The 17703-nt window shown below is 47.6% G+C and overlaps 1 protein-coding gene and 2 pseudogenes across 1 annotated transcript; 2 read left to right on the plus strand and 1 right to left on the minus strand.

Moving 5' to 3' along the window:
• The first annotated feature begins 721 nt into the window (after positions 1–721).
• On the plus strand, positions 722–1409 carry LOC123075795 (alpha-amylase/subtilisin inhibitor-like; annotated as a pseudogene).
• A 7353-nt stretch (positions 1410–8762) lies between these two features.
• Positions 8763–9551, plus strand: LOC123075797 (endogenous alpha-amylase/subtilisin inhibitor-like; annotated as a pseudogene).
• A 2166-nt stretch (positions 9552–11717) lies between these two features.
• On the minus strand, positions 11718–13416 carry LOC123075798 (serpin-Z2A-like). The gene is made up of 3 exons (XM_044498314.1): positions 12974–13416; positions 12518–12899; positions 11718–12364 (listed from the first exon to the last, which is right to left on the minus strand). The coding sequence occupies exons 1-3, from the start codon at positions 13400–13402 to the stop codon at positions 12054–12056; spliced, it is 1122 nt and encodes a 373-aa protein (XP_044354249.1). The 5' UTR covers positions 13403–13416; the 3' UTR covers positions 11718–12053.
• Between the last annotated feature and the right edge of the window lie 4287 nt (positions 13417–17703).

Raw genomic sequence — 17703 nt, forward strand, 5'->3', positions numbered from 1 at the left:
TCTGATATTTTTCATCATTTGAACGCTATAACGCTACACGCTACAACGTTATAACGCCCTGTAGCGCGCTAATTATGTGAATAGCGCCATAGCGGCTGAATTTGCCAAAATATAGCGTTTCCTTCTGAATACGCTATAACGGCGCTATAGCGTCGTTATAGCGCGCTATTTTTTTCGTTGCTAACAATGCACACAAAACAAATTGATCCAAGAATAAAAAATCTATTACACCAATGACTCTTATGACAGAAAACATTGTGGCAGAAAGAACCGAACCTGGGACATTGAATCAGGTCCATCTACAATCACATAATTCTTTTGATTCTCTATATACATAAATATTTCTACACAAAACCTATCATTAATAAGTGGAGGATTGTACTGTATATCGAACTATCTATCCGAGGAATAAAGAAGAAGAAAATCATTATTAAGAAGCATTGTATATCTCCCTACCTATGCACACACAATAAACTGATCGAAGAGAAAAAAACTATGACACTAATGAGGCTTGTATATAGTAATTGTTGCGGCAGAAAGAACCGAACCTTGGACATTGAATGAGATCTAACTACAATCTCGAAATACTATGCATATCTATCCGTTTTAAATGCTAGAAATTACTTGTTCCTCGCCACGCAATCTATATAATCCTACTATCTGGATGCCGCTGAGCAGAACAACACAATCAACTTAATTACAAGTTTTTACTTTCATAGCAATGGAACACTTCTGTTTCACTCTCTGGCTTGGCCATGGCCTTGCAGCTGACCACCCCATGCAACGCTGCGCAAGCTCAGCCGCAGCCGATCTTCGACATAGATGGCCATGAGCTAACAGGCCACAACACGTACAACATCATGCCGGTGGGCCGCAATTTGAGCGACCAATGCATCTATGTTAGCTCATTACGGGACCCCAGATGTCGTATGCGTGCGATTCTGACACCGTGCAAGCAGTTTGGCGGGAATCCGGACGGGTATGTTTCGATCAAGCTGACGGAGGCGACCTCCGGCTCCGGCAAGGAGGCGTCACCCCGCCTCTCGACCGACGTCGTGATCGAGTTTCGCGGCATAATCACCTGGTGCATGCATCATCTCCAGTGGTACGTCCATGGAGGGATCACGAACCAGACGCACGTGACCGTCGGCCGCCCCGGAGGGGTGGAGGAGTGCCAAGCGCCGGCAGGCACATGCAAGAAGAGTTTCTTGTTTCGCGTCGAGAAGCACGGCACCGGGTACAAGCTGACGTCGTGCTTCCATGCGCCGTGCCGCGATCTGGTGTTGTTCGACTACAATGGACACAGGTGGCTGACCGTAGAGAAAGATGGGCGTGAGCCTCTAGTGGTTGTGTTCAAGAAGTTCCATCTCGGCAGCTTGCCTCCTGCAAATCCTCCCCAACTAGGCTAGTGCCGATGCTACTATGTATGTGTACTTGCTTAACCGTTTGATGCAAGGAATAAATTTCTAGTAGAAGCATGAAACAGTCCTATTTTGCTGGTCGTCCGGTATTGCTTTCTTTTATAGGGTCCTTCTAGTGCACCATGTATCAAAGTGTTTTGAGACCTTGATCGGAACATCATGTGCTCACGAGCCCATCATCAGCTGACCTAAAGGATAGCCAGAGAAATACACGAGCCCATCAGCAAAAGCAGAAAATTAAGCGATGTTTGCATCAGTCTATGCAGAGACCGAGGGATATACCCTTTTTTCAAAAAAAAAAAAAAATAGTGATGCCGGAGTAGGGAGATCGGCAACCATATCTTGAATATCAAGAAGTGGGGCTATCAAGAGGTTGACCGGTTGTTACAGTCATTCAGAGTATCAGGGTGCTCTCTTTTGCACTCATTCCGTGAACTTGTGAACTGCATGCATGCGAGCGAAACCATTTTTCTTATCATTTTTGCAAAATTTCAGTTGACTGATTTTGGATTGGCGTTCAGTCAAATTTTGGATTGTACGCTCGTGTTTGCAAGATTCATACATGAGCACTCGTTTTGTCAGGACCGGTTTGCCTCACTGGGTCTACCCGGACCCGTTTTTTCTTGGGAAACGTCCCAAAACGGGCGACCAGCGTGCGTGTTTGCATCGGTCACGCGCTGTCCACGTGAGTTCCACTAGCACAAATGCCCGTGTGTTGCAACGGGGCATGCATATTCTACTGCACAATACCAATTTTGTGTGACAAATCTTTAGGATACATATTCTATGGTTCGATATCAATTGTGTCTATCACATATATTTCTTACTATCACGTACATCAGGCGACAATGCCGACCTTTTTTTTTTGGAAAAGGGGGACTCCCCGGCCTCTGCATCAGAACGATGCATACGGTCACTTAGATAAATAAAATTGGTTCAACAATGTCGAAGAGTCGTAAAACAAAAGAAAGTCGAGCTCACATAGACCTCGACGCGAAAACAGAAAAAGGCCATAAAGCCACAACCGGCTGGCAGAAATAAAGATAGGAAAACTAATTGCCTATCCTATTACATGACCGCCATCCAAACCGGTTGAAGATATCCCGCGCTACCATCTCCCACCGGACAGATCCAGTAACCAAACGTTCCCTGGCCTCCGTCGGAGTGGGTAGGGACCACATACGGATCAACGCCGTAACACGGAATACAACCTGCAAAAAATGAATAGTAGTTATTCTGTTAAAAGCCAAATCATTTCTGCAGTTCCAAATTGCCCATAACAACGCACAAACTCCTACACGAATGTGTCTAGCTGTAACGGACTCTATCCCATCCAGCCACGTTCCAAATAACGACCCGACCGAACTCGGAAGAGTAATGTTAAAAGCAATTTGCACGGAGTGCCACAAAATTCTTGCCAACGGGCACTCAAAGAAGAGATGCTTGATGGTTTCATCCCGATCACAGAAACTACACCTAGTAGATCCTATCCAATTGCGCTTAACCAAGTTGTCCTTTGTTAGAATGACCTGTTTATGGACAAACCACATAAACACTTTAATTTTCAAAGGAACTTTGACTTTCCAAACATGTTTGGAGCTAGGAATGACACTCGAGTTAATAACATCGGTGTACATCGACTTAACGGTAAATTGTCCAGACCTAGTAAGTTTCCAACACAACTGATCGGGCTGTTGATGTAGCTAAACCTCCATCAGTCTACGCACCAGATGAAGCCAAGCTTCCCATCTATTACCAACAAGCACCCTCCTAAACTGAATATTAAGGGGGGTGGCCTGCATAATCGTTGCCACAAGCGCATCACGGCGATGTACAATACGATACAGAGTTGGGTACTGTAATGCCAAAGGTGTATCACCAAGCCAAGTGTCCTCCCAGAAGCGAGTATCGTTGCCATCTCCGACAATAAACTTTGTTCTATTAAAGAAGGCTGCCTTAACTCTCATAAGCCCCTTCCAAAATGGCGAATCAGTTGGTCTCACTGTCACCTGTGACAAAGTTTTGGATTGCAGATACTTGTTACGAAGAATCTGTGCCCAAGTCGCATCAGTCTCAACTGATAGCTTATATAGCCACTTACTAAGCAGGCATCTGTTCTTGACCTCAAGATTCTCGATACCCGGCCCCCCCCGATCCTTAGGACGACAAATAATATCCCACTTGGCAAGTCTATACTTTCTCTTAAGATCATCACTCTGCCAAAAAAATCTTGACCGATAGAAGTCCAGCCTTTTCCTAACCCCAACTGGAACCTCAAAGAAAGATAGGAGGAACATCGGCATACTTGTGAGCACCGGATTAATAAGAATTAACCGGCCTCCATAAGACAGAGGTTTGCCCTTCCAACAACTAAGTTTCTTTTCGAACCGATCTTCGATACATTTCCACTCTCTATTCGTGAGCTTACGATGATGAATGGGTATACCTAGGTAAGTAAAAGGTAAAGCCCCTAATTCACAACCAAACAATTGCCTATAAGCCTCTTGTTCCTCCTTGGCTCTACCAAAGCAGAACAACTCGCTTTTATGAAAGTTAATCTTTAAACCGGACAATTGTTCAAATAAACACAACACCAGCTTCATGTTTCTCGCTTTTGCCAAGTCATGCTCCAAGTCAATGCCGACCTATTTTACTGTTGAATTACTCCTTCCTCCATCCTACATATATGTCTCTGTGTTCTGCATCATCTTAGAACGACTCTCGTTTTCTACTGCGCGATCTTTCGATGACTCTCTAAAGAAGTTCATGTTACCTGGAGTTGCTCGTCTTGATTCGATATTGAATGATGGAGGTTGTCTCATGTTGTAAGAAATGTTAAAATTTCCATTATTTTAGTTTTGTTTTTGTCCGGGGGTGGTTGGTAAATGTGTACCATGTAGCAATCTTGAAAAACCGTCTGAGTATTGTAGGAGTTCCAAGGCACATCTATAATAGCTTTATGAGATAGTTTAAGCCACTATTGAATACAAAATAAAATTTGACAATCACTTTAATGGAAAATTTGACAAAAATGCACTGGCCCTTTAGAAATGTAAATATTCCCTCATACCATTTTTTGTGGGTCAAATATTCCCCCATACCTGGTGTAGAGTATGCAAAGTTCATACATTAAAAAAATAGGTTTCTACGTAAATTATTAAATATATAACCGAAACATTCATGTAATGAAATGCATGAAAAAATTTATACAATAGAGCGGGGGTGATCGATTGTCTCTTCAACTAAGGGAAAATGAGATAGCAAAGAGATAGATTCCCAAACTATGATTTTAGGCATAGAATGCTATTACTGTTCATCAGATAAAACAAAATTTCATATGATAATATAAAATCACAATAAGTAGCAAAATCTGTAAGTAAGAAGTGTTCTGATATTGTACAGATTTTTAATAATTGAAAATCATTCAGCAACAAACTTGTGTGCCTAAAACTCCATGCTTGTTCATTTTATAAGCTCTACGATTCAATTGCTCCTCATAGGCATGCGGCCCCAGCCTGAACTCTTTTGGCATGTGTGTATGTGCGCAGGCGATGCGTGTTTCTCGTCCTTCAATCTGAATCCATATTTGATCTTCTGATTGCTACTTGCTGATTCTAGTACAACTCATATGTATATAAATTGGTGGGATTTGATGTAAAAAAGTGATGTGGGACTAATTAATTTAGAAACGTGCATGTTTTTTAACATAATTGTAAGGCAGCTTAGTCAGCTTTGTCCTTCCTGCAGGAATAATTGTTTTTTGCTGCAGACCAGGCCCAACATCGGTCCATGTGCGGGATAGAGGGTCCATAAGTTTGTTTGCATTATGTATATACTAACTCTATTTTCCACCACTATTGCTTGATTGGTTGCGGTCACTATGAAAAAGTGGGAAGTCGGAAGTTCGACTCCCACCCTGCACCTTTTCTTTTTTCTATTTCGTACGCGCTCTATGCTCGAACAGCAGACGAAATCCGGTGCAGACAACGGACGAAAAATTAGCTGACTTACGAAAGGACCCGATGACGAAAAAAAAAGTGAAGAAACAATCCTTCCTTTAATATTAGATAGAGATAAGACACACCTGAAGCGGTTGCGCACTTCCCCTTCTTATCTCTTCCACTGGTTTAGATGTTTCTTGTTCGTTCCCCGTCTCTGAAGCCAGCGACGGCCATCCCCGCCTCTCCTCGGATCCATCGTCCTACTACACCAGCTAGCTTCCCCGCCACAATAATCTCTCCTCCTCCATGAGATCGTCCATTCTCCATGCCCTCCTTCCTACACAGCAGCCTCTCCTTGGTTTGCGCACTCGGTGCTGCGTGCAGTCACCGTTTGCTGCAAATAGCGAGCTGGGGTGCAAATAGCGAGCTGGGGGCGACACTAGGGTTGCGACTGGTGTCCGAGTTGATACAACCGTAGTTGCATAACGGCGCTGCTATGACCTCGACATCATGTTGCTACAACTGGTGAACGGCCGTACTAGAACCGGCGCATGGCAATGCTGCTGCACGCCCACTGCCTGCTAGTGTTGGAGACGACACGCACACCCAACACCTGATGTTGAAGACGACACACACACAACACCCCCGTGTGCTGGGACCAGCAACTCGGTGCTTGAGATGGCGTCGACAGTGCTGCAACTGGCAACCGCCGAGGCTGGTCCCGACATGGGATGTTGCAACCACGACCTCAGAAAGCTAGAACTAACAATAACCTATGTTGGAACCTTAACCAGTGATTGCTGGAACCAGTGTCAGGGTTTTCTCGAACCAGAGAGCACTTTGGGTTGCAACCAGCAAGCCAGTGAACTGGAACCAAAATGGCGGCGAGCTGCAATTGGCGGGCGCTGATTTTGGAACCATCTCCGCGGTGAGCTACAAACTACGGGCACTGATGCTAGAATCATCTATCGGCGGTGCTGCGATCCCAGGTGACCACACCACAACCTAGAAGACTGTGATACAAGCCAACCTTGATTGTGGAGTTGCAACCGACAACACCAAAGGCTGCAAGCAGCAGACGAGATGTTGCGACCGGTATTATTGCACCCGCAGATGTTGTGTTGCGACGGAGCTGCGAGTCGTGGGATGCACACAAGGGGTGGCGGACGCGCGGAATTGTGTTGTAGCAGGCTGCAACTCGCTCAAGTCAATGCTCCATCCTCTCTCTCTGTTTCGTATCTGTTTCTTGGGACGAAGCTATGGGAAAGCGATGATGTGCGAGATTGCGATCGAACAGTTAAGGAGGGTTGCATCAAACGGTCGTGTGGCGACCACCGAAAATTTGGGCCGACCGAATTGCGCCTAGCGTCCGCCTTCTCTCTTTCTTTTGATTCGTTTCCTCTATATGTTGCATGTTTCTGTTGTAGGCGACGCGGACGACAACGGTGGACAACGCCCAGGTGTCGAGCCCCTAATCCATGTTCATTTCGATGTCCCTGGTGGTGGGGAGCTCCTCTGCCAGCACCCCACTAGTTATTCTTTTCCCTCGACCTGTGATGTGTTCGACGACGCTGTTGAAGAAGGACCTGACCATTGGCTGCGGTGCTTCCCCACCCCATAAGACCGGCCATCAGGGACCCTCGCCTTCCACCACGGGGAGATCACCATTTCAGTTTGGATCATAGGAAGAAGGGGAGGTGAGGAAAACGCTGGAGGTAGCGCTCAGGCGAAGGAGATCACAATTCGCTCGGTATGCTTTACCCTGTTGCCTCTCGTGCTCCGGTTGGTGTCTTTTCTCCCCTACGTCTGTAGACATGGATCTCACACCCGGGGAAAGGATGGGGATCGAGGTAGAATAGCCCCAGCGAGCGATCGACAAAATGTGGCGGTGGTTTTCCACGGGCCGATTGGCCTTGTGGACTATGCACCCTTCTTTTTAGCGGGGATCCCCCCGGGATCACGGGCTACCAAATGAGCCCTAAGAGAGTCTTTTTTCCCTTTCCTTCTGCCATCTATGCCTTCCTCATCGGCTATTTCATTGGTTGATTTGCTCTCTTGGCCCCACTCGATGTTGTTGCCGCCATCAACAGCAACAACATGGATCCTCTCGCGAGGCAGCTCCTGGAGCACCGGGGCTGGGGTTCTCTCTAGAAGAAGAACATGCTGCTGACCAAGATATTGAACGAGGATGAGAAGGACGACAAAGATGGGGGAAGAAAAGACGGTTACCACCACGGGAGAAGATGACTATGACAAACCCAAGTGATGTGCATGAGAATCCTAAGGTATATGTTAGTTTGTACCATATAATTGTCTGGATCATTACTCTCTATGTTTACATCATCGAGCTACATTGCAGTTGAAGTGCAGAATAAATCTATACATGTGAAATTTGATATGCATTGTATTCATAGGTGTAAGCGAAAAAAAAAGCCTATGGCAATGCAAGGGCGGGCGTTCTACTAGTATCAATTAATGAGGTCCACCTACAGTCACATAATTCCTTAGATTTTTGATATATAAAATTCTTTATTGATAATACTATCATTAATATATGCATGATTCTATATCCAGCTATCTATCTATCTGTGGAATAAAGACACAAGATTTCATTAATAAATGGAGCATTGTATATCTCCCTACCTCTGCACACAGAATAAATTGATAAAAAAAATCTATGGCACAAATGATGCTTATCTACAGAAAATGGTGTCGCGGAAAGAACCAAACATGTGACATTAAATGAGGTCGGGAGCATTGTATATCTCCCTACCAATGCACACAAAATGATGCTTATCCAATTTCTTTAAAGTTTTGGTACACATAATTCTTTGATAAAAATTAACATTAATAATTGGATATTGCATATCTAACTATCTATATGCTATCTATATGCAGAATAAAGAAAAAGATTTCATTAATAAATGGAGCATTGTATATCTCCCTACCAATGCACACAAAATAAATTGATTGAAGAAAAAAAATCTATGTCACGAATGAGTCTTATCTACGGAAAATATTGTGGCAGAAAGATACGAACCTAGGACATTGAATTAGGTCCACTTATAATCATTAATAAATGGAGGATTGTATATCCAAGAATATATATGCGGAATAAAGAAAAAAGATTTCATTGATAAATTGAACACTGTATATCTCCCTACCATGCACACACAATAAATTCACCGAAGAAAACAAAATCTATGACACTAATGAGGCTTATCTATAGAAATTATTGCGGCAGAAAGAACCAAACCTAGGACGTTGAATGAGGTCCACTTACAATCTTGAACTAATATGCATATCTTTTCTACTTAAATGCTAGCAATTAATTGTTGCTCACCGCACCATCTATATAATCCTACTATCTGGATGCCCCAAGCAACAACATCAACTTATTGTAAGTTAATACTTTCATAGACATGGAGCGCTTTTGTTTCTTGGTCATCCTCGCACTCTCTGGCTTGGCCATGGCCTTGCAGCTAACCACCCTGTGCTACGCTGCGCAAGCTCAGCCACAACCGATCTACGACATAGATGGCGACGAGCTAACAGGTAACAATACGTACACCATCATGGCAGCGGATCGCAATCTGAGCAACCATTGTGTTTCCGTTGGTTCATTTCGGAGGGAGGAATGTCATAAGCATGCGACCCTAACACCGTGCAAGCAATTTGGCGAGACGCGAGGCGTGCATGTGTCGATCAAGCCGGCGGAGGCGAGCGATGGCTCTGGCAAGGAAGCGTCAATCCGCCTCTCGACCGACGTCGTGGTCGAATTTAAAGGCGTGGTCACCTGGTGCAAGCATCATCTCCAGTGGTACGTCCATGGAGAGATCACGAACCAGACGCATGTGACTGCCAGCTGCTTCAGAGGGATGAAGGGATGTCAACCGTTCGGCAGGCACATGCAAGGAACAGAGTTTCCTGTTCCGCATCGAGAGGCACGAGAATGTATACAAGCTAACGTCGTGCTTCCATGCGCCGTGTCGCGATCTCGTGTTGTTCGAATACGCCGGCCAAAGGTGGCTGACCGTAGAGAAAGATGGGCGTGAGCCTCTGGTGGTCGTGTTCAAGAAGTTCCCTCTCGCCAGCTTGCCACCTGCGAGTGCTCCCCAACTAGGCTAGTGTGTATGCTACTATGTATGTGTACTTGCTTAACCGTTCGATGCGAGGAATAAATTTCAAGTAGAAGCATGAAACTGTCCTATTTTTGCTGGTCGTCCATGGTATTGCTTTCTCTTATTAGGTCGTCATTGTTAGGGTCCCAACTCCCAACTGCTAACCGATTAATCGCGCTGAATTATAGTGTTTGAGTAGCTAATTTGAGGTACAAATTGCAGCAAGCCTTCTGAAACAATTAAAGAATGAGAGAAATCAAGAAATAGTTCATGCTGTGAAGCCTGATATATTAGAAGGGATAGCTGTTTGGGTAAGAGGATGGAAGGAGGAAACCAGTAGGAGAAGACGAAGCCTCCGTTGCCGTTTGGATGATCCAGGCCCGGTTACGTACAGGCCCTGACATGCCCCTAAAGCTCCCGCCGTCGCGCTGCAGATGGCATTCCATCGGCACCGCCGCCCCCTGTCCAAGCTGCTCCTCCTCCTCACCTCGCAGCAGGCATCAAAGCCACGCCGGAGCCGGCTCGCGAGGACCCAGATCTGGGCAGGGTGCGCGCCGCCGGCCACCGCCTCCTGGTCGCCGGGCCGCCGCCGTCCCTGCCCCAGGAAGGAGAGCCGCGCACGGGTACAGAAGGTCCCACCGCCGTCGACAATACCCGGGCCAGATCCTGGGGCGCCCTCCAGCAGCGGTGGCGGGGGGGGGGGGGGTGGATTGGGAGGAGGAGGGGGGCCGAAGGGAGGAAGTACGTGCGCCACCCCGGCCGCCTCACGGGGAGGTGGTGCTAGGACGGGGTCGGGATGCGTTGTGTGTAGAGGACGCTAGATGAGAGGCAAGATGTAGGCTTTCGTGTGTAGGCTCCATGGCACCTGGCGTGTGTAGCTAGAGGAGTTAGTGTGTGTGTGTGTGCAGTTAGTGTGTGCGAGCTATAGAGTGCCAAGAGATGGCGACTGGCCGTGACGGCGGCCAGGAGCTAGAGATGCAGCTGGTGTGTTGCCGAGACGAGTTTGAGCTCGAAGGATAAGAATCGCCATTCGTGCGGCAAGGGGCCGTTTATGCGGTGAGGCGTTTGTCGCCCGAATAATTTGTGTCCTGTTTTTTCCGAGAATACGAGTTCAGGACTCCTCTCCTTCCTTTCTCTAGCTTCCCTTCCCCACAATTGTGAATCCACTCCAATCGAATATTGAATAATCAAATTCTTCAATTCAAATTCAACATTTTTGAGATCCTTCAAAATGTAGATTAATCAGACGAGTACAAAGAGAGAGTCCCATTCTACATGTTAATACCGTCAACAATGAAACTTCTAGTAAAACGAAAATCCGTCGACTTTATAAGTCGTGAGGGTTCGTGAGGGTTCAAGTCCCTCTATCACCAAATCCACTTTTATTCCCTAACTATATTATTTATCCATTTCCATTGTGGATCACATTTATCTACCGTTAAGTTTGATGACTTCTCACTCTGATGGCTTCATAACATACTTAGCAAACCTAGTAAGGGATTTTGTACCTTAATCTAGTCAAAGGTGCACATCCATCCGATCCCTAATCTAGCTCTCTGTCCGTCAGAAACCCATTGTCAAAGAAAAGGGTTGATTATTCGGTTAAGTGATGGTGGGGGAGAAAGAGGAGTGGGTATGTATATTTCTAGTGCCAGTTGACTAGCTTGATAGAAAGAGGAATACTAGCTTGCTAAGGTAGTTAGTACATATGTATGTACCTGCCTAACTCATCGATCCATGTGACCAACAATAAATTTCAAGTAAAAGCGTGAGCTATTGTTAATCTGGTCAAGAGTTGCACGCCTCTTATACTTGCTTATCTACTCGTATAGTTTTTCTTTGATAAGATATATATCCATTAACCAACATGTGCAGCAAAGTCGCTAGCAACCAAACATGAAACAAAACCTGGGATATGCTCCATCGAAAAAGTGGTGGGCATAGAAGCACGATAACCATGCTGCACTAAAGAGTCAGCTACTGAATTACATGCACGGCGGCAAACACAAATTCAAACGAATCAAAATGGATGATGCAATTGCTTCGGGCTTCCCGGAACAGAACTCTCAGCTCTTGTTTGCCAGAATCTTCTGAGTTGAGGGGCTTGCACCAGAGATATGGAATCTGACTCCAGAATGATTTCGTGGACACCACAGCTAGCCGCTAGCCACACCCTCAATCGCCGCAAGACAAGCCATGTCCTCAGCCTGCAATACACTCTTAACATGCGCCGTCTTACCTGCCCCCGCTGCACAAAACTCGCCGGTGTGCGGTCACAGAATATAACCAAAGCCCCGTCAGCGGAATCTGGTTTGAAGGCCGCATCAAAATTTACCTTAATGAAATCCGGCTTTGGTTTCTCCCATCTTGGCCCAGGACTAACACATTCGGTGAGAGTCCCGAAAGATGCAGGGATGGATGTAACAGTGGCAGAAAAACAATAGAGAAAACAGAGTGTGAAATAGCAGCAGAAAATATATAATCCAAGTCTTTAATTTGTTGGTAGTGATCAATCATTGTGCGGCCAAGACAGAATAATTAACTAGGAGTCTCCATGGCATCCATTATTACTACTGTGGGTTAGAAGGGTCAAGGACATGACCGGCAAAGACCACGGCCCCGGATACCTCCTCGACGATATAAAACGCGAACGGGTGGTCGGCGACGAACTCCATCGGCTTCCTCGCACACTGCTTCACGCGTCCACTCGCGGCGGTGCAGGCCGCCGCCTCGGTGCCCTCCTCATTCACCTCGACCACCGCCTTGTGAAACACGTCGTCCAGGCGTACGTCGCAAACGCGCTTCTCCACCAGACCGGACAGGTCGGCCTCCTCGGTGAACGCCTCCCGGAGGCCCAAGCCTTTTGAGGACTTTGGCAAGGCTGCAAAAGAATGACAGCTTGAACTTGAGCAGAAGAAGCTTCCGGGCTTCACTCCGGTCATTTGGGATGTAGTCGAGCAGGGACTCGTCTGCTGCCGGCAGAGCGTCTACCATTGCGCGCAGCCCGTCGCGCTCGTATGGTAGAAACACACACATTGAGTACTGCATGCCGCCGCTCTCATCGCCTTCGTACGGGAGCTTGAGCACCTGGAAGTCATCTTCTTGGGAGAGGAAGAGCTTTTGCGTTTTCCGGACTCGAGGGTCATGAATGGAACTTCGACGGGGTCGGCTCCGTCGAGGCGATGGAACTCGTGGTCCTCCGTCAGGTCCTTGGGGAACTGGGTCTCCCACACGCCCTTGAAGTAGATGGCGTTGGTGAGCACGAACCTCGAGAGGTCGGTGAATGACCCCTCTGGCAGGATCTCCGAGATGAGATTATTCGTTGCGGCCGCCGCCCAATCGTTGATCTCCTCCCTGATCTTCTCCGTATCACCATGCAAGAACCCACGCAAACCTTGTATAACAGTTTGACAAGTCTATGACATACCAATGTCAACCCGTGATCGAACGGCAGTGAAGAAGGAAAATATTAAGTGGTATCTCTGCTGACCTCGGCGATGTCGACGGCGCGTATCTCAGCGTTGTAAGACTCGGCGGCGGAGTGGAGGTAGGCCGGCGTCAGCTCCATGTGTTTCTGGTGGAACAAGCCATAGGCGTAGGTTATGAGCGGCCCGCCGGAGCCGGACGGGTCGGCGACGAGGCCGCGCACGAATCTGGCCACCTCGTCGGCCGAGGCGGCGCCGAGCAAGGCGAGGAGCTCGTCTAGGGTTTTGCCGCGTGCTCCCCCGGCTACCAAGCCGAGCGTGGTGTAGAGAGACAGCGGCGAGAAGGCGATGTTGCTGTCCCTGGTGTCGTCGCCCTCGGCGAGCTTCTTGGCCAGGCGGAGTGCAAACGCCGTCAGGCCGCCGGAGTCCATGGCGGGTGGCGGCGACGACCCACGTGCCTTCTTGCTTGGCCTCTCCGTCTCCTCGTCTCCCATGGCGTCCTAGCTTGCCGGCCGATACGATTGACGATGTTTCCAAGTGTTTGCGTAAATTACTTGTATATATAAATAATGTCGACAAACCCTAATCTGAAGATGTTTTGGCAGCAGCCTACCGTCCGATTGTGATTGTCAAACAATGGGATAGGACCCACCGTTGGATCCAATCTTATCAATCGGATCACATCATCAGACTCGATAATCACCATCTGAGTAAGTCGACAGCAGCTAGATCGGTTCAGAGTCTTCAGACTTGGGAGTTTCAGAAAAGAAAAGGTTCAGGCTTTGGAATGCAGAGCACCTGGCCGAACACAATCAACCAACCGCAGATGCAACTATTTTGGATTATACCAGGTGAGTACATCAGAAAACGTGCAACGCTTATACAGGCAGCACATGGATGCTAAGTCACAGTGTCAAACAGATCTATATATCTACCGATCAAACATTCTACATTGAAATGGCATGACAATTTCGGCCCCTAATAAGACCCTAACCCAGCACTATGCATGAGCTCGATGGTTCGTGCGTATGTTATCTACCAGAACCAGATTACCTCCCAAAGTATATACAGTATGTTGTATACGTCACTCACTGTGTAGCTTACCAAGTTCAGGTCCCCTTTGTCTGTCAGTAACTGCTAGCATCATATTCATACCTTCTAAATAGTGCACGTGGCCAGGCGAGTACGTCCTGGTAGGCGGTAGAGATGAAGGCGTACGCGACGATGAGGACCAAGATGTCGTCCAGTAAGCCACGGTACCCCAGGAAAGCTGGAAACAAAACAAACATCACCATAGAGAAACGCTCTTGGAATTCATGGAGATTGTTTGTCGGAAGGAGATGGCTAAATCAACTGGCCGCCTTACCTTCGAGAATAATGTCCATAGGGCTCACGAGGTACAACAGAGCCAGGGTTGCCTGCAAGCCATCCATCAACGTCGGTTCAGAACTTCAGAATGATGTTATTGGCTAGACTGAAACATTACTAACTGTTAAATCAGTGGCCGAAACTAAACAAGTAGAAGGTTCATACTGAAGTAACCGGAGCACACAGTATAGCTATACTATCTAATCTGGGCATCTAGCTGATAAAACCAACATGCTACACTGTCCTAAGCAGAACACCACCGAGAAAATCCGGCAATGGTTGTTTGTATGATTCTTCAACACTTCATAATCGTTCATCTCGTCTTCAAGACAGTCTAAACCTTCACAACAACATGCTATTCTATATTCATTTTCAAAAGCTTTGCATGGAGGGTTTTCGATTGTCTATGCTATTACCGGGTTGGGGGTCATGTAGTTGCAGTCGAATTAAATGCTTACAGAGGGAGTCCTGGATTAGGCGGGTCCTCGGGTGCCCGGCCTGTTTAATATGGGTTGGACTGATGGGCCGTGAAGATAGAAGCCGAAGATTATCTCCCGTGTCCGGTTAGGACTCCTATATACGTGGACGGCAAGTTTTGGTGTCCGGATGTATTTTCCTTCCTCTGCAAACCGACTTTGCACAACCCTAGGTCTCTCCGGCGTGTATATAAACCGGAGGGTTTAGTCCGTAGAGTTCATGAGAATTCTCATAGGCTATCCAGCTAGGGTTTAGCTATTACGATCTCGAGGTAGATCAACTCTTGTAACCCCTATACTCATTGAATACAATCAAGCAGGACGTAGGGTTTTACCTCCTTTAAGAGGGCCCGAACCTGGGTAAACATTGTGTCCCCACCGTCCGTTGTTACCATTGATCCTCAAACGCACAGTTCGGGACCCCTACCCGAGATCTGCCGGTTTTGAAACCGACATTGGTGCTTTCATTGAGAGTTCCACTATGTTGTCGATAGAAGGATCGATGGCTCACCTTGTCATCAACAACGATATCACTTCTGGAAGGAGCCTAACTTCGAGGCAGGTCCTCCAGCTCGGTGGTTTCATTGTGGGCACCCACACGGCCATCAAGCCGACGGCGCCCTCCGCGATCACCAGGCATTGCCTCCGCATCGATCTCAAACACTCCAAAAAGATGGATCCGGTGGACATCTCGTCCTTGAACGAACTGCTAGGTCGCATCGCCGCCCTGGGGATTTCAACGTACTATGATCGGATCGGGTTTAAACCCGACCAGAGGGAAATCAATCTCCCACCGATCACCCACCTCGTGGCGGTCGTCGAGGAACGAGACAAGAACACTTCTTCCCCTAAGTTGAAAACCAGCTATGTTCGGATCTCCGAACCCATTGAACCGGATACACTTCCTTCGGAGGAGATCCCGCGCCCCCCCAACTCAGGGTTGGACTTAGGGTCCGGGGAGCACTTAGATCTTCCCAGACCCGAACCGGTGACCTCGGAGATTTTACAGGCTCCGAACACAATTTTGGGTCGGGATTCAAGTTTTAGCCCACCCGCCCACCACAATCAATACTCTCCAAGCAATTCAGGCCCTCCAGACATATACGACCTGATGTATGTACGGTAGCAACGTCCGGAAACGGTCCATCACTTTTGGGCCAGGTTTCTTCTTGTTAAAAACAAGATTAAAGATTGCTGCGACGACAATGCGGTCTCGGTTTTTTATCACAATTGCACCGATAAGGGAATTCGGAATACCCTCGACCGCCGTCGCATACAAAATTTCATGGAGCTATCACACGTAGTATGGAAGTACTGTGCGATGGAAAGCACATGAAAGGCCCGAAAAACCCAACTGGAACCCGCCGCCTTTAAGCAGTGCACTGCCCGGGCAAAACGGGTACACCCTTACGAGGTATCCGATCATAAGCCGTCAGCAAGAGAAACAAACCCTTTGTAGGGCACAGGTCCGTTCTTGACGAATTGCTTGACAAACCTTGTCAGATACATGCAACGCTGAACACCGAACCAACTCACAGCCTTCGGGCATGTTGGGTACTCCGGCAGGTGGCTAAAAGCGGTGACACTATCCTCACCACCGCTACTCCAGAGAAGCATTCTCCGGAGGATGACGATCTTAACATCTTTACGGTCTTCGACACCTTCTGCTCAAATAATCGGCGCAAAAGGGCACACCACGACCTCACCGATACTAACTAAGTAGCCGCAATGATTCCATGGAACGACGCGGCAATAACTTTCACCGCCGCCGACGAACCAAGGACCCGATCAGTCCGAGCACCCGCTGTTGGGGAACGTAGTATTTCAAAATTTTCCTACGATCACGCAAGATCTATGTAGGAGAGCATAGCAACGAGCATGGAGAGTGTGTCCACGTACCCTCGTAGACCAAAAGCGGAGGCGTTAAGTAACGCGGTTGACGTAGTCGAACGTCTTCGCGATCCAACCGATCAAGTACCAAACGCACGGCACCTCTGCGATCTGCACACGTTCAGCTCGGTGACGTCCCTCGAACTTCTAGATCCAGCTGAGGTCGAGGGAGAGTTTCGTCAGCACGACGGCGTGTTGAAGGTGATGATGAAGTTATCGACGCAGGGCTTCGCCTAAGCACTACGACAATATGAACGAGGTGGAAATATGTGGAGGGGGGCACCACACACGGCTAAGAATCAACTTGTGTCTATGGGGTGCCCCCCTCCCCCGTATATAAAGGAGTGGAGGAGGGGGTCGGCCGGCCTCCTATGGCGCGCCCCAAGGGGGGATTCCTACTCCTACTAGGAGTAGGTTTCCCCCCTTTCCTAGTCCAACTAGGAGGGGGAAGGAAGGGGAAGAGGGGCCGACCCCCTCCCAATTCGGATCGGGCTTGGGAGGGCACCTCTTGGCCACCTCCTCTCTCTTCCACTAAAGCCCATGTATGCCCATTAAGTCCCCGGGGGGTTCCAGTAACCCCCCGATACTCCGGTAAATGCCTGAACTGATCCGAAGCCATTCCGGTGTCCAAACATAACCTTCCAATATATCAATCTTCATGTCTCGAACATTTCGAGACTCCTCGTCATGTCCATGATCACATCCGGGACTCCGAACTACCTTCGGTACATCAAAACACATAAACTCATAATACCGATCGTCACAGAACGTTAAGCGTGCGGACCCTACGGGTTCGAGAACTATGTAGACATGACCGAGACTCACTTCCGGTCAATAACCAATAGCGGAACCTGGATGCTCATATTGGTTCCTACATTTTCTACGAAGATCTTTATCGGTCAAACCGCATAACAACATACGTTGTTCCCTTTGTCATCGGTATGTTACTTGCCCGAGATTCGATCGTCAGTATCATCATACCTAGTTCAATCTCGTTACCGACAAGTCTCTTTACTCGTTCTGTAAATAACTCATTAGTCACATTGCTTGCAAGCCTTATA

The sequence above is a fragment of the Triticum aestivum genome, chromosome 3D (assembly GCF_018294505.1).
Source record: "Triticum aestivum cultivar Chinese Spring chromosome 3D, IWGSC CS RefSeq v2.1, whole genome shotgun sequence".
Classification (NCBI taxonomy): Eukaryota; Viridiplantae; Streptophyta; class Magnoliopsida; order Poales; family Poaceae; genus Triticum; species Triticum aestivum.